This window comes from Bos javanicus, chromosome 9 (assembly GCF_032452875.1).
Source record: "Bos javanicus breed banteng chromosome 9, ARS-OSU_banteng_1.0, whole genome shotgun sequence".
NCBI classification, from domain to species: domain Eukaryota; kingdom Metazoa; phylum Chordata; class Mammalia; order Artiodactyla; family Bovidae; genus Bos; species Bos javanicus.
Genome location: NC_083876.1, coordinates 22,041,930 through 22,069,791, shown reverse-complemented (window position 1 = coordinate 22,069,791; position 27,862 = coordinate 22,041,930). Strand labels below are relative to the sequence as shown.

The 27,862-nt window shown below is 35.5% G+C and overlaps 1 protein-coding gene across 2 annotated transcripts in view; it reads left to right on the top strand.

Annotated features, from left to right (window-relative positions):
- IBTK (inhibitor of Bruton tyrosine kinase) overlaps positions 1-14,892 on the top strand; it is a 94,961-nt gene extending 80,069 nt beyond the window's left edge. For both annotated transcript variants that reach the window (XM_061427292.1, XM_061427291.1), the window contains exons 26-29: positions 2,650-2,799; positions 12,267-12,338; positions 12,734-12,866; positions 13,613-14,892. In XM_061427292.1, the coding sequence (XP_061283276.1) occupies positions 2,650-2,799; positions 12,267-12,338; positions 12,734-12,866; positions 13,613-13,744 (487 nt within the window). In that variant the 3' untranslated portion in view covers positions 13,745-14,892. The remainder of the gene's footprint in view (positions 1-2,649; positions 2,800-12,266; positions 12,339-12,733; positions 12,867-13,612) is intronic.
- The last annotated feature ends 12,970 nt before the right edge of the window (positions 14,893-27,862 follow it).

Below are 27,862 nucleotides of genomic sequence, written 5' to 3'. Positions count from 1 at the left end.
GGGAACCCCAAATAGTTTATGAATTTAGTCTGGTGTGGATTTTATGGTTTCTTCAAAGTATGAATTTAGTTTTGGGAGGAATTAACTGGTTAGCATTTGTATTCACTTTGTTTTCTGAGGAAATAAAATAGATGAAATTAATATCCGACTCAAATTTTTTATATTGTTATTTATAATATTGACTTAAGGATTTCTGAAAATGATGTTCAGGATTAATAGCAAAAAAGTTACATTTCTGGATTAATTTTTCTAAATCAGACTTTAGGAAGGAAGGATATTATGCCTGTTAATTGACTATATTTCTTCATATCAGAATTTGTGTTCTCATTGTCTTGTTTTCTTTAAGCAAATTTTGTTAAATGCTGTGAAAACTGTGGATAGTAACATACTTACATAGCATTTCTGTGTATCAGGTACTGTTAAATATTTTACCATAAATTAACATTCAATCCACATAGCAACCTTTATAAGGAGGGAGATGGTAGTAGTATCTCCTTGTCTTTGACTAAGGTTACAAACATTTTTTGTTTTGATGTAGATGTTTCCTTAGTTTAGCTTTTGTGATTAAGTGTCTCTTTGTATGTGGGTAAGGTACAGGGCAAGGTTTTTGTTTATTTCCCCATGCAGATACCTAGTTGTTCCAGCAGAACTTACTGAAAAGATCGTCCTTGCTGTATTTTATTACTTGGCAGTTTTGGTGGAACTCAGTTGACCATGTATGTGTGGGTCTAGTTCTGGACTCTACTCAGTTCCATGTGACTTACATACACGTGTTTATGCCCATATAGACTGACTTGTTGATGATAACTTTTTATAAATATTAAAATCAGATAGTGCAGTTTCTCTGATTTTGTTCTTTTTATTCAGAATTATTTTTTTCTATTTTTAATTTTGACCACATTTATATAAATCTTAGATTTGGCTTGTCCAAAGAAAAAAAGTTCTTTGTCAGATGTATGTTTTACAGATATTTTTTATTTTCTTAATGATATCTTCTAATGAGCAGAAGTTTTTGATTTGGTTAAGTCTAATTTATCATTCCTTGATTTGATGGTTATTGCTGCTTATGTCCAAAGAAACCTTTGCTTGCCACCAAGTTACAAAGATAATCTGTTTTCTTTTGGGGCATTTAGCTTTTATGTTAAGTCTGTAATTCAATTTTCTTCTAGGACATTTAGCTTTTACATTAGGTCTGTAATTCATCTTGAAATAATTTGGGGGGTATGGTGTGAAATAAAGGTCTTTTTATTTTCTTCTATAAAAAAACACTTTTCCCACTTGTTTGCTTTGGCAATTCCATTATTGAAAGTAAAGTAACTATCACATGGGGTCTGTTACTGAGTTCTCTAATCTGTTCCATTGATCTGTTAATAATTATGTCAATACCACACTGTCTTGATTACAGTAACTTGTTTTATCTTCTTCCAGTTTTGTATTTCTTTTTTAAGACAGCATTGGCTAATCTAGGTTTTTGTATTCTCATATAAATTTTAGAATCAATTTGTTAGTTTCTACAATAAAAAGCTGGTGGGATTAATTCAGTTTTTTAGATGCAGGTCTATACAAATTTTCTATTTTATTTTTTGTTATCTTTGATAAGGTATGTCCATTTCTTATAAATTGTCAAATTTATTTGCATAGTTATTTATAATATTTCTTTATTGTCCTTTGAAATTGTTATCTTGTATTATCTATTGCTTTGTAACCAATTGCCTTAAACAGTAGCTTAAAACAACCAGTGTTTATGGTCCTTTGGGTCAGGAATCCATTATGGCTTAGCTTGGTTAATGCTTTTTTTAATGTAATTAAGTGGGGGACCCCCCCCCCCCCATCACATTAAAGATGTCTCTCTTTTGACTTTCATTTCTGGTAAATAACCAGGTGTTTTCATACTGTGTTGGATTTCTGCAGCTGCTTTTAAGATTTTTTTTTTGATCTCTGGTTTTTAGCAGTTTGCCCACTGTGTGTATAAGTATGTTCTTTTTTACGTTTTTCTTCTTTGGGGTTGGCTAAAATTCTTGAGTCTGTCACATTATGGATTTCACCAGATTTGGAGATGGCCAAATTAAATATTAAATATCCAAATATTCTTTGGATATTTTTATCTGCCCTATCTCCTTTTCTTCTGGGTGTCCAATTACATTTAATATTACCGTAAGTCACCATGGCTGATTTAAATCAATAAAACTTTTTTAATCAGAAGAAAAGATTGAAAACATTTATCTTCAAGTTTAGACTTTTCCAGGCTTGCTGTTTCACCCCTCCAGTGAATTTTGTTGTTGAATATTAAAGTCTTTGAATTTCTGTTTTCTTCTTTTTCATAGACACTTTTCCTCTGCTGAGCTTATTTATTTATTCTTACCATATTTTTTGTTGTTATCTGAAGCATAGTTATAATGCTGTTTTTAAAAGCATTGCTAATTTCAATATCTGGGCTATCACCCATGTTTATCTCCATTGATTATTTTTTCTTATCACAGTTTTGATTAGTCTGTAACTGACAGCAAAAAGCCAACATCACATTGAAAACTGTAATTATATTGCTAAAATTTTTGGTATGTATTCACTTCATTGTCCCCTCACCACTTCCAGCAACAGCCTTTTAAGAAAAATGAGTATTTTTCCATGATCTTTGTTGTCTTTCTACAGGGCATCTTCTCAACATTCAGTTTCATCCAAGTCATTCCGGGATTTCTTAGTAGAAGAAAAGAAATCTGTTACTGGCCAGAGATCAGGAGATCATGTCAAAAAAGTTTGTTTTAAAGGGATTGAAAATTCCCAGTCTCCAAAAGTTGTAAGGTAATAAACATTTTCCTACCTTTAAATGTTCTTATAGTGGTTCTATGTTCTAAAATAATCTTTAAAAATTTATAAGGCAGGTTTTATACATTCTTTTTACATTCAAAATTAACATGTTTATTTTTAAGATATATTTGGATAGTTGGCTTAAACAATATATATATTTAAAGTATATAATTTGAAGTTTGGCATATATATACCTTTGTGAAACCAGCATCACCAGTTCTTCAGGTCGCTGACTATTAACCACCATTCACAGAAGTTTCTCCATGCCCCTTTACAGTCCTTCCCCATCCTGTCTTGCAGCTCTAATCTGAATTCTGTCATTACGGATTAACTTTTATATTCTGTTGTTTTATTATATCAGTGGAATCATTCAGCACACGCTTTTAAAAAAATCTCTTTCACTTAGCATACATTTTGAGATGCATCCAAGGTTTTTTGAGCCTGTTTAGGTATTTCCATCTTTTTCTGTAGCTGTTTGTGATACTGGTTGTCAAAGTCCAATGTATTTTGAAAAGATGTTTCATATTATAAATGCCTACATGAAAACCTAGATTAAAAGTGGTATTTTTAAAAAGTTTCCCCACCATGATTAAATTCTCTTTTAATTATTGTTCAAAAGAGAACAAACATTCTTGGGGCATTAGATAGGACAATGTTGGTAGGAAAAACTGTTTCAAGTAGGTTGACTAAATGGAGTTTTCTTTTTTCCCTTATTTCTGCTAATATGACATCTCCTATATATTATACTCCCTAGAATGTTTTAGACAAAATAAAAATGTAATTAAAAATATTAGTTGTGACCAGATTAATAATTTTGTTTTTCATAATGATTAAGCAGTTTTTCACTGTCAGATTCCCCTCCCACCCCAATTCCTTTTTAAAAATCAGATCTTTCATCCAATTATAACATATCAAACAGGTAATATAAACTTCCCTGACCCGAGCGAAGAGGGGTCTAGAACCATACTACTTTACTGTCACCTTACCTGTCCTGTGAGCAGCTCCTGAGGAATGTCAGAGTCTTCTAACAACACTGGAAAGTGCAGGTTTAGATGAACTGTTTAAACATAGTTTTGTTGTTTTTGTAACTGGCTTTCTTGTTACAGATATGTATATTTATGACTGTAGTTTTTGAGCCTTTTACTTATAGTACAGAAAATCAGATTAGAAAGGATCTAAAGAAGTCATGATCTGTCTCTAACTTTTCAAATACTTTTGGCAGTGTAATGTTATTTTAAAACAAAAATCTTAAATCGAACTCTAATGTGTAAAACAGATGCACCTTTTTATATAATGTTTACCTATGATTAAGGGAGAATATTAAAGCTATTGTGATAGGCTTATAAATACAAATTGGGTGCAGTGTAAGATGTCTTAATATTAACAAATATTAGCTGATGTGTATCAGACATTATAGTAGATACTGCAGTTACAATGGTGAACAAAATTAACATAGCCCCTGCTCATACAGAAGAGACCAACCTTACACAAAAGTGACAACACATTATGAAGAGGAAGTTTATCAGCCTCGATATTCAATTTATGTCTCATATTTTAATTGTATAGTATTTATTTTCACTGTTGTCCGGTTCCTAAATCATGTCTGACTCTTGTGACCCCATGGCCTGTATGTAGTCTGCCAGGGAAGAATACTGGAGTGGATTGCCACGCTCTCCTCCAGAGGGTCTTCCCGACCCACGGATTGAACCCACATCTCCTGCATTGGCAGCCGGATTCTTTACCACTGAACCACCAGGGAAGCCCATTTATTTCAATTAGGATCTTCTAATAAGTCATTATGGGCTTCCCTGGTGGCTCAGCAGTAAAGAATCTGCCTGCTAATGCAGGAGACATGAGAGACACGGGTTCGATTTATACCTGTACTTGTATCTTAACCCAGTTCCACTAATGAAGGCTTAAATTACTAACTGTCTTTCTTTTTCTTATGGATCAATGTTTTCCTTTTAAGTAGATTCTTCCCATTTGGTTTTGAATATGCACAGGTGTCTCACATGTGGAGTGGCGGGGGGTGGGGGGTGGCGAGGGAAGTCAAATCCCTCACTCAGCCTCCTCACTTTCTTCTAGAATTGTCCTGTTGTTCCCAATTCCTTGCTTCCTTCACAGCCAGATTTCTCAAAAGAGCTGTCATCGCCCACTTCTTTTTATTCTGGCTTCCAGTCCCACAACTAAACTGAAACAGTTCAGGATAAATTCAGAAGTAGCCTCCATATTGCCAACACCATGGGTTTTTTATATGACTCATCATACTTGAAGTTCACTTATAGGTTATCTTTTCATTTCACTTATGTTCTGTGTTGTTTCATGAGTTTCACTGTTCAATTATCAGCTATACATGAAAGACTGAAATTGCCTGTCCACATCTGGCATCTGAGCTTCAGACTTAGGTCTCCATCTGCCTTGTTTGATATTGCCATCCTATTTGAATGTTCAGAAATACCTTAAACTTTTATGTCCCAAACCAAATTGAACATTTTCCTCATAGCCTTCTCATAAAAGCAAAAATACAGCCAAAACACAAACCCAGCCTATTCTTGATTTCCTCAGTAAATGTCATTCACAAGTTTTACATGACCATCGTCCTCAGCTATATCCAGTCTGTCAGGACATGCCAGTTATATCTCTTTAGTATTATATCCATTTGTGTATTAAACTATCTCCACTGCCAATACCCTTATTTAGACTACTTTAATCTTTTACCTGGGCTGTCTGAGTAAGCCTGCTAACAAGTCTTGCCATAGCCTTTTATCCTTCTCTATAGCATATTTGGCTAGTGTTTGTGTATTTTTAAATGCAAATCTTACCTTGCAGGATAAAAGCTAGAATTCTTATATGGCCTTCAAGGCTTGATACAGTCTAGCTCCTGTCAACCTCTTTAGCTTTTAACATGATCTCTGTATTTTAGCCTTGACCTTGTAGTTTCTCAAATGCCAGTTACTTCTTCCCACTTAACTGCCTTTTGACTTGTTGACTTGCTTCTTGCAGTCTCTGTTCAGTCAAATTCTTTGAAGAAGCCTGACTTCTTTTACTGGGTCAGTTTCCTGTTATATGCCTTCATGGCTCTTGTCACTTATCACATTTACCACAGTTTGAGTAGTACCCCCTTGTCTGTGGTTTTCTTTACATGGTTTTGGTTACCTGCTGTGAGCTATAGTGTGAAAATATTAAATGGAAAATTTCAGAAGTAAACAATGTTTTCAGTTTTATATTCTGCACTGTTCTGAGTAGTGTGACGACATCTCTCCCCATCCTGACCGTTTCCGCTGATCCATTTTACCTGGACAGGAACCGTCCCTTTGTCCAGTGTACCCTGCCCGCCAGCCATTCAGTAGCCGTCTCAGTTATCAGATCAGTTGTTGGGGTTTCAGGATGCTTATGTCCAAGGAATCTTTATTTTACTTAATACCAGCCCCAAAGCACAGGAGTAGTGATGTTGACAATTCAAATATGCCAAAGAGAAGCCATTTAAATGAAAGCTTCAAGTGGGGGGGTGGGAAAGTGGAAAGTTCTCAACCTAATAAGGAGAGGGGGAAAAAATAATTGTATCTTTAGGGTGCTAAGATTATGTTATAAATGAGTCTTCTACCCATGAAATTATAAAGAAGCAAAAACTCATGCTAGTTTTGCTATCATACTTTAGAACATAGAAGTAAAAGGCATTATGTTCCTGTAAGATATTTTGAAAGAGCCATAGACCACCTTCACATAACTTCTATTACACTATATTGTTATATAATTGTTCTCTTATGGTTGTAAGTTTCTTACTGTGCCTAATTCAGAAATTAAACTTTACCATAGGTATGTATGTATAGGGAAAAAACATAGTGTGCACAGGCTCAGTACCATCCGCAGTTTCAGGCATCCACTCTAGGGGACTAGGAATGTATTCCTGTGGATAACATGAGAACTGTTGTAAACTTACTGTTGGGGTGATTCTTTGTTTACTGTTTTTGAATCGTTGTTTAGTCGCTAATTCGTGTCTGACTCTTTTGTGACCCCATGGATTGTAGCCCACCAGGCTCCTGTGTCCATGGGATTTCCCAGGCAAGAATATTGGAGTGGGTTGCCATTTCCTTCTGTAGGGGATCTTCCTGACCCAGGGATCAAACTGTCTCTTATGTCTCCTGTATTGGCAGGCGGATTCTTTACCACTGAGCCACCAGGGAAGCCCAGTGTTTTCAAATACTAGTCTTTTAATGTCTGTGTTCAGCTGTATGTTTAGTGGGAGCAAGGAAGATTGACCTTTGCTTATCACTGATTAGAATGTTTCCTAGTGTGTAGTAGGTGTTCAGTGAGCATCTGGTGAATGAGGGCAAGAATAAATGAAACAAAATTGCTCTTATTTCAAGTAGCATTTGTTTTTAATGTAATGAGCTGTATTGTTTGCCTTGGATGTATAAATGTCAAGGTGTGAATGTTAAGATTGTTTTGTAACATTTTTACATTTTAAGTATTGAATGTATTTTTAAAATTTTCTAATTTTCTCTATCTTTTAAAATATTAAGGATGTGTGGTTTCATAGTTGATCGCTAGGGTGTGCTATAACACCAGGCTATTAATTGTGAAAAGTGGTTTGTGATGTTATAGTGCTTTAGACATTTTAGTTACAGGAGTGTATGATATAGTATCTTGCTATCCATAGCTTGGGTGTTTGGCAAGTGGAAGTTAATGTTTTAAATAGTTTTTTGTCTTCTGGTCACTGAGAAAGAAAACAGCTTTGATTTCATTTTTAATTTCATCATAGAAAATATGTTACTATAAGAGAGCGGTATTTAAGGAAATGATAAAATATAATAAAGTAGAATATTTATTAATTCAACAGATTATGGGACACTTGATATACATATTCTGCTGGCATCTCTGGGTGTATATATAAAAGTATAATACACAGACCCAGCCTGAAATATGTTTGAAATCTGGTTGGTAAATCTAAATACGCATACATGGAAGTTAACTGACAGAACAAAAATACAGTGTAATATACAGTGTTAAAGAAGTCACACAGCAGTATATGACTATGTGCTGTATGAGTGGTTCAGAGAAGGGAAAACGACCATGGGCTAGAGCTGTCCAGAAAAACTTCATTGAAGAGGAAAAGTTTGAGCGTTAGTTCATAAACACTTTTCCTATTCAATCTCAAATATTTTGATCATTATATTTATGGCTATATATTTAAATGATTATTTATATTAACGTAACATAATGATCAAATGGCCATATATTTATGGGATTTTTAAGAGAGGAGAAAGGGCAGTATAAACAGAGGAAATAGTGGGAATTAGAGCAAGAAGCCAGGAATACTTTAGGGACTCAGTGGCAGGGATGCAGGGCTCATCTCAGGACGTTCCACAAAAAATACATTCTTGTCTTCATTCTTGTCTTAATTGTAGAAAATGTGATCATTCCCCAGCCCCAGGCTAGGAGCTAATAAAAGAATGGCAAAGTTTCTTACTGACGTGAAAAGAGAGGTTTATGCACTTTGTGTTTGTTTATTGTTACTTCCGTGTTCTTTTTCATTTTAATGTGTTTTCCTTCATTTTCCTTTCACTTATAAATACCCCCTTACGTGCTTCTAGGCAGAAAATATGATCTTGCATTTCTAATTAGTAAGGAAAACTACATGTGAGATAAAATTATATCAGCTCTAATTTTATATAAAATCTCTGTAATTGCAATAATACAAAATTATTTTTAATAATTGTCAACCATGTGAGCAAAAAGTAAGTTTTTCTCTTGAAGTCTAAATTTGGCAAGATTAATGTTCTTCACTTTGAACAAAAATCTTTGAAAGGTTTTAGCCAGCCCTTTTATGTTGCTTTTATTTCCAGAAGGCTAAATTTTATAAGATTATCTGTTGGGATGTCTGTTTCTATGCTGCAAATACCTGAGGCTTAATAATGCTGTTATTTATTATTGGAAAGCTTATACTCATTTTGTATTTGTTTAGTCATAGCTCTATTTAGCAGTTTTACTTCATTCTAAGATGAAATTTTGATAAAGATGTTTGAGTAAATTTATAATTAATGATGTTATCCATTGGAAAATCATTAATGAAAACAATTCTAACATCGTACGAAACAGATATGAGTTGGGTATAATTCTTACAGCAGTCCACTGTGAACCTTTCTGAAATGAGAACAGTAATGCCTATCATATGGATTTGTTACAAGGATTATATCAGGTAATTCATGATAGTACTTTATAAATTATATAATGTTAAGTAAGTTCTGATTGCTTGGCTTTAACAAGACCTATACAAGATACTTTAGTCCTTATATTCAGTTCTGTTTGCAGAGAGAAAAGGTGATATTTGAACCAATCCTTGAAGAATTAGAAGATTCTTGTAATGGACTGTGCTACAGTGTATGGAAAATACTTTGTATTTTGAGTGAAAAAAGCCTGGATTTGAGTTCTGTCTTTACCATTTACCCAGCTTGCTAATCAGTCAAATTATTGAATATTCTTTGAGTATTTTTAATAGTTTCCTAATCAATATAATAGGAACAATAGGTGCGTTCTTCAGAGTATTAGAAAGATTAAATGAGATAATGTGTATGAAAATAGACTCAGTAAATTTGTTTGCCCACACACACATCAGGTTTAAACATTTTAATTCTTAGTGCATTTGTACTCTGACCCTTCTGTTTCATTTTAACTTTATTTCCCTCTTAAACTCTTAACCCAGTCATTCAGTTCATTGAAGAGACCAACCTACCTTTACTTAAGCCAACAGTCTTGAAGTGTTCCCGGTATTTGTATGACCAAGCCCCTTCTCGGTGCCACTCTCCTCAGCTTTAACGTCATTTCCTCGGTGAAGCCAGTAGTGTATATACCCTTTTCCATATTATGTAATTTCTCCTGTGAATTCATAGTACTTGGTACATATTGATGTAAATATCAATTATCTACTCTCACATTTCTTTATCATTATTTAAATACCTTTAAAAAAATCTTTTACCAGAGTGAAGAGAACTAGGTTTTAACCTGATTTTCAGTACGGTAGTCTGATATATACCCAATAAATGTGCATAAATGAATCAGAAAGTCAGTATTTTAGGCCCCATTTATTCTTGCTCTATTTGACTTTCTGTTGTAAAGCCCATCTAGACCTACATTTGATTATTGTTGAAAGAGGGCAATCGATTAATCTAAGTAATTTCTATGTATCTTTCTAAGCATAAAATTCCACAACTAGGGCTCTCTCATCGTTTCTTCGTTCATTTTTCTCCTTATAGGAATGCTTCTCACCTCCCTCATTCTATACCCTTTTTATTGTCTTCTCTGTGAGGCCTTCTCAGATGACCAAATCTATTTGGTTGTTTAGTCTTTACAGTCAGTAGATCTTTAAGTTTGTTTTCTTAAATTCTTTTCTGTTATGTCATTTTACATCTTGGTTCCTCATCTAGTTTGTGAGTTCTTAGTGTGTTTTAAATTTCTGTTCTATCAGCCACATGTGAATCAGTGAAGTTAGAACACACCCTCTCACCATATACAAAAATACACAAAAATAAACTCAAAATGACTTAAAGACTTGAACATAAGACATTATACCATAAAACTCCTAGAAGAGAACTTAGGCAAGACATTCTCTGACATAAACATACCAATGTTTTCTTAGGTCAGTCTCCCAAAGCAGTAGAAATAAAAACAAAAATAAACCTTGTGCACAGCAAAGAAAACCATAAACAAAATGAAAAGATCACCTATGAAATGGGAGAAAATATTTGCAAACGATGTAACTGACAAGGGCTTAATTTCCAAAATATATAAAAAACTCATAAAACTCAACAAGATAAAAATGGGCAAGATATACAGATGGCCAGTAGGCACACAAAAGGATGCTGCTAATTATTAGAGAAATACAAATAAAAACTGTAATGAGGTGCCACATCATACCAGCCAGAATGGCCTTCATTAAAAAGTCTACAAATAACAAATGCTGGAGAGGGTGTGGAATAAAGGAAATCCTCCTACACTTTTGGTGGGAATATAAATTGGTGTGGCCACTGTATTGAGATTGCTCAGCAAACTGAAAGTAGAATTACCACAGCAATCCCACTCCTGGGCACATATCTGAACAAAACTGTAATTCAAAAAAATACATGCCACCCCTCTGCTCCTAGCAGCACTCTGCACAATAGCCGAGACATGGAAGCAACCTAAATGTCCATCTACAGAGGAAAGGGTAAAGAAGATGAGGTACGTAGATGCAACCGAATTCTACTCACCATAAAAAAGAAGGAAATAATACCATTTGCGGTAACATGGATGGACCTAGAGATTATCATAAAGTAAATCAGACAGAGGAGAAATACCATGGTATCACTTACAGTGGAATCTAAACTATTACAGAAACGAACCTATCCATGAAATAGAAACAGACTCTCAGACAGAAGACAACAAACTTGTGGTTCCCAAGGAGAAAGGGGATGGGGGAAGGATGGTGTGGGAGGTTGGGGTTAGCAAATGTAAGCTATCACATATGAAATGGATAAACAAGGGCCTGCTGTATAGCACAGAAAACTATTCAGTGTCCTCTGAAAAACCATAATGGAAACAGTGTTTTTAAAGCATGGAATGTATAGATACGTATAACTGAGTCAGTTTGCTGAACAGCAGTAAGCAGTAATGAACATTGAATGTCATCTGTACTTGAATAAAACAAATTTCTGTCGTATCTGTAATCTCTGGGGTATCAAAGCAGTTTCTGTATTTTTGTTGCTCACAGTATTTATACTATTATAGTCACACAAAATTTGGCTACTGACTATCGTGTTTTTATATGTTTTGAAACTTCGTGCTAATCTGTCACTTTTGTTCATAAAATGTTATTAATGTAAAACATTCTTCATAGAGTTGTCTATTTTCTAATGTTTGGTTTTTTATAATAAATTGGCTATATGAATGTTATTAGAAAGAAACAGACCTTTTTTGGGGAGTGTAGTTGATTTAGTGTTGTGTTAGTTCAGGTATACAGCAAAGTGAATCAGTTGTACATACACCCACTCTTTTAGATTCCTTTCCCATATAGGTCATTACAAAGTATTGAGTAAAGCTCCTTGTGCTGCACAGTAAGTCCTTCTTGGTTATCTCTTTTATATTCAGTAGTGTAGATATCAATCCTGATCTCCCAGTTTGTCCCTCACCCACCCCATTTCCCCCCTGCTAACCATAAAGTTTGTTTTCTACATCTGCGACTCTGTTTCTGAAGAACAGACCTCATATCTTGTAAGATCTTCCCCCATGGTATTTTATACACATAATTTTATAGTTATCTAGAGATTTTTGTTGTTTTATTTACAATTTCAAAGGTAAATCTGACTTCATAAATTAATTAGTCTCGAGTTAGAGCCTTGCAATTCCTCCCCTGTATTTCTATTAATAAGCAGTTTTACTCATGTTACTAAAAGCTTTAATCTCCAGTTTTGGCATTTGTTTTGCAGATGTTCTGCTCATGGTTCCCCAGGACGAGAAGGCAACCACATTTCAGATGTACCACTTCCGGACAGTCCCAAGTAAGGTTAATTGATCAGCTTTGGGACCTCAAAGCTAGACTTGGTTTGGCACTGGGAGAGAACACTAAGAATTGAGAATAGTATCAAATAGAAATGTATCATCTGAATACTCTCTGCTCTACAGTTTGAGTCATCTTTCAGTTATATTGCTTTGCTCTATTCCACTTTTTGGTGTCTCCAAACCTTACAGCACTGATTCAAATAAAATATCAGTTCTCCTTGTTTCTCTTTCTCACCTTGTCATTCTGTTAAGTTTAAATGCAGAAGCTTCCAGGTCCCCTTATGTTATAGGTCACAAGGAGACAATGCGACGCTGGTAAAGAGTATTTCAGGGGAGATTTTATGTGCAAAAATTTGGCAAGCTGACTGAAAGCTAATTATTCCTGTTCTTTCAGTCCCTGGCTGTCTTCTTCACTGACCGCTCCTTCCGTGGTAGCACCAGTCACTTTTGCATCTATCGTAGAAGAAGAGCTACAGCAGGAAGCAGCTCTTATCAGAAGCCGAGAGAAACCCTTGGCTTTGATTCAGGTAAGTAACGTACCTTTTTGGGTTTAATTCAGGGTAAGATAACCTTTTTGGGTTTAATTCAGGGTAAGAACTAGTTACTGTATTTCATTCTTAGGTCTTAAGAAAATTGTTTGCTTTGCAGAGGTGCATGTATTTAGCACATTAAAATGTAAATGCAATGTAAAACAAAACTGAAGCATTCAGCAAATATTAATTGAAGGTATTCAGGATAATAAATTTAGAATAAAATTATGTAAAGCTAATATTTTTAGCACTGGTGATGCTTTGGACTGTTTTAGTTTTTGAAAGTGACTGGTAGAGAAGTGGCCTTACCTAGCTCTCCACCTGGCTTCTGTATCAGTCAGAGTTCATAGGTTGTAAGCCACAGACACCCAGCCAGGCTAACTTAAGGAGAACAGAACTTATTTGAGAGACACTAAGATTCCATAGACTTAGCTGAAAACCAGAGAGCCAGGCTTAGGAAACAAAGACTCGTGGTTGTCCTGAAGAGCTCAAAGAGCTAGACAACCCGTACAATAACAGGAAGTATCTCACGGGGTGAGAGACTGCAGTGAATGGATTCCATCAGCTATCTTCAGTTTCTTTTTCCTTCTGCTCAAGATTAAAGTCAAGGAAAGATGGGTATCTGATTATTCTAGCTCAGGCGTCAGCCCTTCTCCTTGCAGGATACCTATTGTGCTGTATTGCAGGCATAGAAAGTGGTAATTCAAAGAGTAAAGCAAGTTTTCTTCCCTTCCTCCTTTCAGATTGAGGAGCGTGCAATACAGGATTTGTTGGTTTTCTATGAAGCATTTGGAAACCCTGATGAGTTTGTCATTGTTGAAAGGACACCACAGGGACCACTGGCAGTACCTATGTGGAATAAGCATGGCTGCTAGTTCACCGTGGAGTTGAGATACAAGTTTCATAAATCGTGATTGTTACAAGTAAATGCTGTGGAAAAAGAGTTCATACAAATTTGGTAACCGATCATTCTGGATAGGATATGAAAGGATATAATTTCTTTACTGAATTTTAAGTATATAATGTTTGTATGATTAAAAAAGAAATTCTTCAGAATTGTGATTTTAGTAACTTTTATGTAAAAATGTGTGAGGAAAAACTTATTAGCTTAAGTTTAAGTAGAACTATTTCTTCTGAATAGTCTTAAAAGGAAAACATGAGTGATTGAAGTGTAAAATGTAAGAGTGATGGATTAAAAATAATTAAAAATTCATTTGGGATGAATAATTTAGAAGAGTTTTGCCAAATACCTTTTTTTTTTTTTTAGTGTGACATTGATGAGCTTCAAGTAGGAGCATCAGCCATTACTTCTGATCTGTTAATGGTCAAAATTTTGTGTTTGCTATAGTAGTTTTATGTCTCCATTCTTGTGTCTTTTTTCATCAGGCTTTGGGTGTTAGCCTGATTTTTAAAGCTTGAGCTTTTTGAATGCCATATTATTTCAGTTTGAACAGAACATTCTCCATTTTACATTAATCTGTGGAGTACTGTAGAAAGGAAATAAAACTATTCTGAGCAGCTTAGTCTAAGATAAAATTAGGAGTCATTGTGGGGATTGTTTTTGATAGGGAGAGGAGACCTTATAAAAAGCCTAATTGTGAAAGAATCAGTTCCTAAAGGTGTTAAAATTTTCTAAAATAAATGCTTAATTATACATACAAGAATTGAATAGTGTGGAAAAAGTTTGGTTTATAGTTACCTTTGCACTGTTACATAATCAAATTTTCTGAGCCTGGATTATATGAACAGACAGAAACATTGTTTTCTTTACAGTATGCTGTTTGGGTTGTTTTTGAGTGGTTAAAATTTTAAAACAACAAATGTTAAATCTGCTCCGGCGCCTAGACAAATTGCAAAGGTTAATGTTTCTGGGAAATAATAAGCCTCGGGGAACATACAGGCAAATCACTGTTGTAATTAGATTGATGAAATATGGCTGAAATTAACAACACTTGAGCTTTTTAGCTCTGCCCAAAGCAGCAAACTTGTAAGCAAATGTGCAATAAAAAATAATCTTGATCCATTTCACTGTTGATGTGTGTTTGGTATCTTGTACTCTACTGACATCTATTATAGGAGGAATTACCAGTGATTCTTCCTAATATCATGTATTGTAGCCACTAATTGAAAGGGCAGTTTTCCTGAAATGCATCTGTGAAAAGTTTTATATTATATACGTGTGAGTAAATTGAGAAAAAACAACTTTTGTAATGTGTTATTGATGTTGCTGTAAAGAGATTTTCTGAAGTAATTTTACTGCATTTGAACCTCTGATTCTTCCATGCATTGTGGCATCTTTAAAGATTGCATAAAGCGATGATTTTCCTGGTGTGCTCCATGCTGCCTGGGAAGCACCCTAAGAGCCTTTAGTGGATGGGATGTGAAGGAGGGGCAGGGGCTGACCAAGTCTGTGGAGTTTTAGGTCTTTACCAACCTCGCTGAGGGTAATTGCACTTTATGACCTGTTTTATATAGTTGCTGCTGCTGCTGCTAAGTCGCTTCAGTCGTGTGTGCGACTCTGTGCGTCCCCAGAGATGGCAGCCCACCAGGCTCTCCCATCCCTGGAATTCTCCAGGCAAGAACACTGGAGTGGGTTGCCATTTCCTTCTCCATTTCTATAGTAGAGTAGTATATAAAACTTCATTTGGCGGGAGTGGAAAGAGTTCTTTTGCTATTGAAATGAAAGGTAAGCACTGCTATAAACTGATTCGTAAATGATTGCATGAAAGCAACCTGATACATTGTGACCAAAAAGCCAAGGGAAGTAACGGGTTTTTTCCCCTAACATTATTCAGCCTACAATAATTAATTCATCTTTAATCTTATTAATTGGAGAAAGTCTTAAAACTCCAGAAGTGGGCAAGTTAAGGGATGGGTGGGATGAAGAGGTTTTTAAGATTGATGACAACATTTGTAGAACTCCTTAGCCTGGAAAGTTGTTGACTGGATGGAGAATTGCTGGGGATAGAAGTGTCAAAGCAGTATATGCTTAAAATTTGCAAAATCAAGAAGTCTACGAGTTAGATAAAGTCATATTTTTGGACAAAATACTAGGAGTTAGGACTTACTGTAAAGAGGAGCAACAGTAGATACAGTCAATTGAGAAAGGTATTGCTACTTAATAGCTAATATCTGGGTTTGTTCTATAACTCTTCTGGAAACTGGGGTATATGTTTTAGTTCATGAGAAGGGGGTTGATAGCCGATTCATATAATTTTAGATTTGAAGAAGCCTAATAGATCAACCCTATATATCTTTTTATTGTATAAATTAAAGAGTGTGAACTCCAGAGAAAATGAGTAATGAGAATTCTATCTTTTCAGTCTGGTCCGCTTACAGCTACAGCAGACTGCCTCTTTCTAATTATCTATAGTAATTTAGCCAAGACTAAGAAAATATTAAAAGACACTTAGTAAAAATAATCTGGAAGCTTCCAGAATTATCAGTTTAAGAGCTATTTTCAGAAGCTACCACAACCTTCCACCAAGGAACTGGGGACAAGTGATCCAAGATATTCATGGTAATGTTTATGTGTATCTTTTGCTTGAAAATGACCATCAAACTATATCTTAGACCCTATACATAGTTCATTTTCTTACATGTTGTTACTTGGCAAAGCTGAATTTGTTTCACCTTTCCCAAACTTTCTGATCTTTTTTATTTCCTTCTCTTAATCTGTCATCCTCCTAAGTCATAAACTTCTGAATTCTTTGTCTCTTTCACCATTTTGCCCCTACATTTACTGTCCAACTCCTTTCAGTTCTGTCTCTGCAAATCTTTTATCTAATATTTTTCACTTCATTCTTACCAGTACTGCTCTGTTGTATGTCCTTAAATCTCCCTGAAAGTTCTGAAACTTTTTGGTGTTAGGATCCCTTTATAATGATTAAAACTTTTGAGGACCCCAAACAACTTTCACTTACATTGATTACATATCATGTATAATGTATTGCAAGTTACAACAGACTGTAAAATTTTAATTCATTAAAAAATCATAAACCAACACATGTGAACATAAATAACATTTCTAATGAAAATGTAACTGTTTTACAAAAACAAAATTACACGAGTGAACTTGTTTTATATTTTCATATATAAAAATATGTAACTCAGTATTTCAGGTTTAGGTCTTTACCACCTGGTTTAATAGAGGACCCCTAGACTCTCTTATCTATTTCCACATTTAATCTGGTATGAAAACAAAAGTCATATAGTCTGGAAACTTGAAAGATTGAGATTGAAAAAGGCAAATAACATGAATAGTTTTGACCTCGCCAACTCCTGAAAGGTTGAGAAAGTGGTCCAGTTAACTGCCAGTCCCTTAACTGCCACCCTATTCTCTTTCTCCTGGTTCAAGACATTCAACTCTTTAACTTTCAAAATAATATCCCTCCCCAAAGCATATTTTCCTGCTCTGAAAACTTAAGTTACTCCCTCTATACTTTGCTCGCCTTGGGCTTCCAGTGATTTTTTTTTTTAATCTATATGTATATATAGTGGTGGAGCCAAACCTGGCCTCGTGTTTCTCCCAGATAGGCTTAAAGTTTTTCCATGCATATTTCTACCTAAATTTTTCTTTCTCTTCACCTATTGACATTCTACCCATCCATGGTAAATGCAACCCCAGTTCTATTTTTCTTAGAAAGTTTTTGTTTTTTCCTTCTCATACCACCTCAAAAAGTAAAATAGAGTAGCATACATGGATCAATTATGTTCCCATTTCCTCTGAACACTTTGTCATATTCTGCCATTATTTTTGTTTTTCTGTTAGTCCTTATCTTTTACTGTTACTTATAGTTTGAACGCATAGAACTAGGCACTCTTATCTTTCTTGTGTGTACTTAAATCATTAAACTTGAACCATTACACAGACGTAAGTGCACAAGAGAAAAATATTTAGTTCAGTGGTTTACCAGGAGGTCAAGAAATGGACCATTAACAGCCCCTTGGAAAAGAGGTGCTGGATTTGATTTGCGAGTATTTCATGGAGGATTTTTGTTTCTGTAATTCATGATATTGGTCTGTGGTTTTCTTTTCCTCTTTTTTCTACCTTTAGTTTAATGATGGCCTCATAGATTGTTTTCAGTAGTCCTTTTTTCCTGTGTCCTGGAATTTGGATATGGATTTTGTGGAAAGGTTTTAAGTTACTAATTCAGTTTCTCTTTACATGTTATACACCTATTGAGATTTTCTATATCTTGAGTCAGTTTCAATAATGTGTATGTTTAGGAATTTTTCTAATTCATCTAAATCGTCTAGTTTGTTGTTATAGAGTTGTTGATAGCATTTACTTCTAATCCTTTTAATTTATGTAAAGTTGGTGGTGAGGTCCCCACTTTCATTCTTGATTTTGGTAGTCTGTTTTTCTTTTTTTCCTTGATCATATTAATTTTATTGTTTTGTTCAAAGAACCAACTTTGTGGTTCCTTTAGATCTTTCCCTGTTGTGCCTGCATCATCCTTGGTCTCAACCCTGATCTTTATTATTTCTCTTTTTCTGCTTGCTTTAGGTTTAATTTGCTGTTCTTTTTCTAGATGTTTAAGCTTAGATTATTGATTTAAGGTCTTTCTTCTTTCTAAAACATAGGCATTTAAAGCTATAAATTTGCCAGTAAGCACTGCTGTAGCTGCATTCCATAATTTTTTATATGTTGTGTTTTCATTTTCATTCAGTTCAAAATATTTTCTGATTTCTTCTTGATTTCATTTTTGAAACAAGGATTATTTAAAGTATATTGTTTAATTTCAAAATATTTGGGAATTTCCCCCCAATATCCTTTTATTGTTGATTTCTAATTTGTTAAATTTGGATCTTGTATTGTTTCAGTCTTTTAAATTTATTGAAACCTGTCTTACCATCTAACATATGTATAATCTATCCTGGAGAAAGTTCCATTGTATTCATGAGAAGAGTATGACTAAATTGATATCAGCCTCTTATGAAATGATAGCTTCAGGACTCTGTATGATTCTTACATTGAGAACATAAATTTGTTGCCTAAATAAAGGACAAGGATATATGCTGAAGAACAAAAGGGATGGATGATTCTAGATGTATATTCTATTTGTACCTCAGACCCATTCTCTGTTCTTTTCCTCACTACTGTGTCTTAATAGGGTTGAACTCTAGGATTTTACCAGCCAGGATTAGGGAACCTCTGGTTTCTGGTTATATTAGCCAGTTTGGAACACTAGGCAAATACTGGTATATTGACAGGAAGAAAAGTTTTTTTTTTCCCCTGCCCTTTACCTCCATGGTATTGCTATGGGCTGTATGTCTCTCACGCAGCTTACAGCTCCTCAGGTAGCTCACTCTCCACACAGCACTTTCCCTCCAGATTTGGTTTCCCTTCACCCATTCCGTTCTAGGACTGGCAGAAGATCTCCCATTGTTTCCAGCCCAGGTTACTGCTAGTATCCATTGCGACCACACTTTTATAAAGAGTCCTTCAATAGTTTCCCAAGTTGAGAGTGCTGTTTCTTGTTAGGACTCTTAACTAATTCAGAGATGATCCAAGTAATGGAGAAAAGTAACAGAATGTAGAGGTTTTGATTCCAGCATGTCATTTAGAAACTTGGCAGTGAATAGATAGATGCGTGAGACACAGAAATAATGGTTAGATGGGGCACTTGTTTTGTGTTTTAAAAAATGGAAGTCTCTGCATCCAGACAACAGGAGGTGGGAAGTCAGTGCTTATAGAGGGTGCTGGGAAAAGAGGAAATAATTACAGAATGGGGATGAAGATGGAAGCAGCAGTACAAAGTAAAGCTTGTGGGAAAGGAGAGAAGTGCTATCTGTTTCTCCTAAACTGCAGGGAAGAAACTGGATAATCTCTAATCAGTGGTTCTCAGATTGTCTTCACATCAGCAACATCAGCATCACTGGGAATTTAAGAGAAATGCAAAGTATCGGGCTCCACTCGAATTCTATGGAATCCAAAATGTGTAGAGTGAATCCCCACATCAGTGCTTCAGCAAGGCCTCCAGGTGAATCTTATGCGTGCCATGTTACTTTAACACTAAAACCAAGCAAAGATGCCACAATAAAAGGAAGCTACAGGCCAATATCCCTGATGAACATAAAGACAAAAATCCTTGACAAAACATTATGAAACTGAATTCAGAAATACATGAAGAGGATCATTCACTATGATGAGGTGGAATTTATTTCAGGGATGCAAGGATGATTCAATATCTAATCAATGTGATCTACCACAAAGTGAAGAATAAAAATCATCATCTCAGTAGATGCAGAAAACATTTGACAATCCAACATTCATTTGTGATGACTCAACAAAGTGGGTTTAGAGGAAAAGTACTATATGACAAACTCACAGCCAGTGTCATACTCAACAGTGAAAGGCTAAAAGCTTTTCCTCTAAGATCAGAAGCAAAACAAAGATGCCAATTTTCACTACTTTTATTTAACAGAGTTTTGGAAGCCCTGGAGCAATTAGGCTAAATAAATAAAAGGCACTGAAATTGGAAAGGAAAAAGTAAAATTTCACTATTTGCAGGTAACATGATATTATTTACAGAAAACACTAAAGACTCCACTGAAAAGCTATTAGAATAAATGAATTTAGTATACTTGTAGTGTAAGAAATCAACATATAAAAGTCTGTTGTGCTTCTACACATTAATAAAGAACTGTCAGAGAAATTAAGGAAATCCCATTTATAATTGCACCAAGAGGAATAAAATACTTCAGGATAAATATAACCAAGGAGGTGAAACACCTGTTAAAACTAAAATACTGATGAAAGAAATTGAAGAAGATACAAGTGAAAAAATATTTTGTGCACATGAATTGGAAGAATTATTGTTAAAATATTCACATTACTCAAAGTATCTACAGATTCAACGCAATCCCTATCAAAATTTCCATGGCATTTTTCACAAAAATAGAACAAACCTAAAATTTCAATGGAACCACAAAGAACTCAAATAGCTAAAGCCATATTGAGCTGGTGGCACCACACTTCTGATTTTAAAGCTATAGTCATCAAAAGTAGATACACAGGTCAACGGAACAGAATAGAAACCTACACATATATGGCCAATTAATTTATGACAAAGGAACCAAGATCATACAATAAGACGTGTTGGGGAAACTGGACAGCATATGCATGAGAATGAAATGACTACTGTCTTATATAAAAAATGACAACGGATTAGATTTAAATGAAATATGTGAAACTATAAGATTGGAAGGGGGGAAGGTGGTAGGTAGTCTTAGATTTGTCACCAGGAGCAAGGGTAGTGGAAGCAAAAACAAAGAAGTGGGACTACATCAAACTAAAAAGCTTCTGCACAGAAAAATAAACCAACAAAATCAAAAGGCAACCTACTAAATTAGAGAAGATATTTTCAACTTATATATCTGATAAGGGAATAATAGCCAAAACGTATAAAGAACAAATGTATAAGAACATACAACTCAGTAGCAACACAAAGACACAAACTGATTAAAAAATAGGCAGAGCACCTGAACAGACACTTTTTCAAAAAATACTTAACAGATGGCCATGAACAGGTCTCAACACTATTAATCATCAGTGAAATGCAAATCAAGATCATAATGAGACATCACCCTATACCTGTTAGAATGGCTATTATCAAATAAACATTTTGGCAAGAGTGTGGAGATGGAGCCCTTGTGAGCTGTTGGCATGAGTGAAACTGGTGCAGCCACTATGCAAAATAGGATGGAAGTTCCTCAAAACACTTTAAAAGTTACCATATGATCCAGTAATTCTGCTTCTGGGTATTTACCTGAAGAAAATGAAAATACGCAGCATTATTTACAGTAGTGAAAGTAAGGAAATAAACTAAGTGTCCACCGACGGATAAAGAAACTGTGATACACACACATACACACACACACACACAGAGTGGACTATTCAGCCATAAAAAGAAGGAAATCTTGCCATTTGCAACAATATGGATAAACCATGAGGGCATTATGTTAAGTGAAATAAGTCAGATGGGGAAGGCATATACTGTTATATGTAATTTAGAAAAACCTAAAAAAAACCTGAGATCAGAGAACAGATTGGTGATTGCCAGAGGTAGGAGGTGAGGGTTGGGCAAAAGGGGTGAAGGGATCCAAAAGGTACTAATTTCCAGTTATAAAAAAAATAAGTCATGGGGTGTCATGTACAGCACTGTACAAAATTTTTGTGACTAGGTATGGTGACAGATGTTAATTAAGTTCATCCGTGGTAATCATTTCACAGTATATGCGAATGCTGAGTCATTTGGTTGTACACCTGAAACTAATGTTTATGTCAGTTATATCTCGATAAAAAATTTCCTAGTGCCATTCTTTTTTGCTTGAAAATAAAAAATACCAGCTTGGGGTTGGTGCACTGGGACGACCCAGAGGGATGGTACGGGGAGGGAAGAGGGAGGAGGGTTCAGGATGGGGATCACGTGTATACCTGTGGTGGATTCATGTTGATATATGGCAAAACCAATACAATATTGTAACGTTAAAAACTTAAATTAAAAAAAATAAAATATAAATGGCTCAGGCTAAGACTGGAAAAAATTATAGGGCTGAACTCAATTTCAAATATTCAAGATAGACCATGACTTCTTAAGTAATCAGATACTCTGTTTTACAGTCTCTCTTCACCCATGTTTTATATATGTTTATGTGCATATAGAAATAAAGATACAGAGGGAAACAATAGAATGGAAAGACTGGAGATCTCTTCAAGAAAATTTGAGATATCAAGGAAACAATTCATGCAAAGATGGGCACAATAAAGGACAAAAATGGTAAGGATCTAACAAGCAGAAGAGATTAAGAAGAGGTGGCAAGAATATACAGAACTGTACAAAAAAAGGTGTCAGTGACCCGGGTAACCATGATGGTGTGGCCACTCTCCTAGAGGCAGACATCCTGGAGTGTGACGTCAACTGGGCCTTAGGAAGCATTGCAACAAACAAAGCTAGTGGAGGTGATGAAATTCCAGCTGAGCTATTTCAAATCCTAAAAGATGATGCTGTTGAAGTGCTGCACTTAATATGTTAGCAGATTTGGAAAACAGGGGCCAAAGGATTGGAAAAGGTCACTTTTCATTCCAATTCCAAGGAAGGATAATGCCAAAGAATGTTCAAACCACCGTACAAGTGTGCTCATTTCATATCCTAGCAAGGTAATACTCAAAATCCTTCAAGTTAGGCTTCAGCAATACACGAACCCAGAATTTCCAGATGCATATATAAACTGGGTTTAGAAAAGGCAGAGGAACAAGAGATCAAATTGTCAACATTGATTAGATAATAGAAAAAGCAAGGGAATTCCAGAACAAACATCTGCTTCACTGACTATGCTAAAGCCTTTGACTGTGTGGATCACAAGAAACTGTAGAAAATTCTTAAAGAGATGGGAATACCAGACCACCTTACCACAGAAACCTGTATGCAGGTTAAGAAGCAACAGACATGGAACAATGGACTGGTTCAAAACTGGGAAAGGAGTACAATAAGGCTGTATACTGTCACCCTGGTTATTTAACTTTTATGTGGAGTGTATCATGTGAAATGCCAGGCTGGATGAATCACAAGCTGGAATCAAGATTGCTGGGAGAAATATCAACAACCTCCGATATTAGAGTGGTAACTAATGGCAGAAAGTAAAGAGGAACTAAAGAGCCTCTTGATGAGAGTGAAAGGAGAATGAAAAGCTTGCTTAAACTCAACATTCAAAAAACTATGGCAAAAAAAGGGGGAAGAAGTAGGAAGAGTGACAGATTTTATTTCCTTGGGCTCCAAAATCACCGTGAACAGTGGATGGCCATGAAATTAAAAGATGCTTGCTCCTTGGAAGGAAAGCTGTGACAAATCTAGACAGCATATTAAAAAGCAGAGACATTACTTTGCCAACAAAGGTCCATCTGGTCAAAGCTACGGTTTTTCCATTAGTCATGTAGGGAGGTGAGAGTTGGACCATAAAGAAGGCTGAGTGCAGAAGAATTGTTGCTTTCAAATTGTAGTGCTGGAAAAGACTCTTGAGAGTCCCTTGGACAGCAAGATTAAACCAGTCAGTCGTAAAGGAAATCAACCCTGAATATTCATTGGAAGGACTGGTGATGAAGCTGAAGCTCCAGTACATTGGGTCACCTGATGCGAAGAGCTGACTCATTGGAAAAGACCCTGATGCTGGGAAAGATTGAAGGCAGGAGGAGAAGGGGATGATAGAGGATGAGATGGCTGGATGCCATCACCAACTCAATGGACATGAGTCTGAGCAACCTCTGGGAGATAGTGAAGGACAGAGAAGCCTGGTGTGTTGCAGTCCATGGGGTCACAAAGAGTCAAATACGACATAAGGACTGAACAACAAATGTCCATAGAAGCTTTTTAGATTCTGTGTGTGTGTGGTGTGCATGTGCCCAGTGATCCCATGGACTGCAGCCTTCCAGGCTCTTCTGTCTATGGAATTTTCCAGGCAAGAACACTGGAGTGGGTTGCCATCCATTTCCTACTCTAGGGGATCTTCCCAACCCAGGGATCGAACCCATGTCCCTAGAGTGCCTGCTTTGGCAGGCAGATTCTTTACCACTGTGCCTCCTGGGAAGTCCTTAGATTCCATACCTAGTACAATTATCTTTAAATTTGAAGTTAATTTGTATAGATAATGAAGAAGTGGATACATTTTAAATGGTTGTTAATAATGCAAATGATTTTCCAAGTGCTTAAAATTTTTCTTTAGCTATGGAGCTTAATGTAGTATTTTTGTATTTGAAGCTCCTAAAATATAAAATCCTGTAAACATAGTCCTTTTAAAATAGATGGTATTTGAAATAGATGGCAAATATATTGTCCCTTTTAAAAGATTCAGCCAGGAACTTCCCTGGTGGTCCAGTGGCTAAGAATCCGCCTACACTGGGTTCAGTCCCTGGTCTGGGAGGATTCCACATGCTGTGAGGCAGCTAAGCTGGTGCACCACAAGAGAAGCTATTGCAATGAGTAGCCCACGCTCTGCAACTGGAGAGTAGCCCCTGCTCGCCACAACTAGAGAAAGTGCCCTCGCAGCAACAAAGACCCAGCACAGCCAAAAATAAAACTAGTTTTTAAAGATTCAGCTAAAAATATTAAAAGAATCTATAATCCTTTCATCTCTATGTGAGATGATGGAAAAAAAAAAAAAGGTGATGTAAACTTTTACTTACAGCAACTTTGTAGGCACACTTTAGTGTGTACTAGAATTTCTAGTTTTAGGATAGAGAAAAGACATCTTCCCCTGTCTCTTGAAAATCACCTCTAAATGCTAAGAAAAGCAAGAAGCAAACATACAGTTCATTTTTGATCAAATCAGGAGATATCTCTAAGACTGCCCCACAGTGTAGGAAGACAGAATGAGTGTGGGCCCATCAGACTTGTAGTAGAATGGCCTGCACTTTTATTAGTTGATTATAACTCCATAAAGCCCCTGTTCTTTTAAGTATTTTCTCCTTTTTTAGTTGGTTCTGATTTGAGCTCTTCTGGGTCCAATGTATCTATCCTGAGTTTTTAAAAAGTTTCCCCCGAAGAGTAGGCTTGGTCATCCAGTTTGATAAATTTCAGTAATTGTGGGTCAGCCAATAGAACTGACTTGTAATAAACATCAGTATGCTGCGCGCTCATGGCCCAAGTCATCTCAATATCAGGCTGACCCCAAAACAGCATCTCGCTGGCTCATCACCATTTCCACTAACTGCTGCCATGTTGCAACCCACAAAGCACAGCCTCACTTTCCCTGGAGTGATTGTGTGTGTGTGTGTTCTTTCCCCAGTGGACTGGAAAGGGCAAGAACTAACTTACCTTGCAAAAATAAGTACTGGAGATCTACTATTTTAGCACAGTGCCTATAGCTAACAGTATGATTATATACTGAAAACATGCAGATCATGTATTCTCAAAGACACATGCAAAATACTATTTAGGGGGTGGGAGGAAACTGGGGCATGATGAGGGATTTGTCAGTGACCTCGATGGTGGTGGTGCTTTCACGGCGTCTTCTCATTTCCAAACTCTTCAAGTTGTATAAATATGTACAGCTTTTTATGTATCAATCATACCTCAATAAAGTGGTTTTTTAAAATAAGTGGAATTAAAAAAAGAAGGAACAGGAGAGCTGAAAGTGATACCTCTGAGCTGGGGTCGGGAGCCACTTGGCACACATCTTTTCAGCAGGGTTTGACTTCTAAGCTCTGCAAGTGTATGTTAGTGATAAAATTTAAAGATTGTAAAGTTAACTATAACCTCAAAAATGTAGTAAGTAGATAGGTGGCTTTATAGAAAAGAGAACCAGGCTTAATTTTTGCTCAGTATAAATACTGATCTACCCTGTATTTAATCTTAAAATTTGAAACTACATAAAGCAAGTGCCCTGAACTTGGTTAGCATGAAAGTTCGAAATATTAAGCCAAGTTTCCTCCATAAAATAAGCCCCAGTTTCAGAAAACGTACAAGACATCTGTCTTCACTCTATGTTGTAACTGTATTAGATATTTTAAGGCAAAAATCTGTGGTGGAGTGTAACAAACATTTATTTATATATATATATATAAATCTTATTCTTAATCCTGAATATACTTTTTCTTAATTTATTTTTAATTGGAGAATAATTGCTTTACAATATTGCACTGGCTTCTGCCATACAACAACATGAATCAGCCATAAGGATACCTGTGTCCCCTCCCTCTTGAGCCTCTCCCCCAACACGCCACCCCATCCCACCCCTTGGTTGTCACATGGTACCACACTGAGCTCCCTGTGTTATATAGCAGCTTCGCATTGGCTGTTTTACATAACGGTAATGTATATGTTTCAATGCTCCAAGTACACTTCCAACTTGTTAAAGCTAAATTTTGAATCCTATAATGATGTATTAATTATATGAAGAGAGGTAAATTGTGGATTGTGTTAGGTTACTAATATATGCCACATAGTGATAGCGGCAGAGAAATGCATTTGAACAAACTCTTTTCTAATAAGCGTATTAATTGCTGGGTCTTCCTATATGGACTATCTGGGTCAGTAAAGAAAATAAATCCAAAGCAGACAGTTAAGAAAGAAAGTTAAAATTTATGAATGCTTCAAGTTGATTTCTATTAAGGTTAAGCAGTTTTAAAATGGGTTTTAAATTTCGTGTTTGATTTGAGCCTCAATTCTTCTTTGGGATTGCTCTTCCAAGAAATTGTGAATCCTAAAAGTATTATGAAATTAGAAGCTTTTTGTAAGTTACTGGGATAGTAACCAAAAGTCCAAATTTCATGTTTTGATATAATTAAAAGTCTTCATATGAGGCACTGTCTTTCATATTCATAAGTAACATGGGACATTGGTTTAGAATTTTCAAGTTGTGAATTGTATCACAACTGTTAGCTTAAGAACTGGAAAAGGTAACTTTTTAGGTTTTTCTTTAGGCGTTCTGTATGAAGGCAGTAGGTGAGTAAATGTTTAAACAGAATTACACAAAGTGCATTTATTTTGTTTTCTTTTTATTGTGAGCCAAGTAGCTTTAAAAATTCAGAAAGCAAAAACAAAGTTCTGTTTTTGTTTTATAAACCTAGCCATAAACTTCAAATCAAGCTAAATTTTGCTATACTCCAGTATTTAGCTTATTCTAATGACCCAATTTAAAGTTCTGGGAAACAATGTATCCTAGAATATTATAAAATTATGTTTTATATACCTTAGGATGAAGAGGAAGTAATCTGTATCCTCATTGGAAAAAATCATTTATTAATAAGATAGAAAATAAGAGCATCTTAAGATCAATTCATAAACAATTTATGCCTAATATTAGTAATTGTCCTAATTTAGACCCTTTCAAAGTATGCTCTAGGTAGAAATTACAGACAGTACTATTAAAAATAAACACAGTATTCATTACTGTAACTCAACCCTGAACTTCTTGCATAATATTTTGAGGAAATAAATCTTATTTTCCTTTAATTTTTAGAGAAAACAATTTCTTAGCTATTACACTCTAAA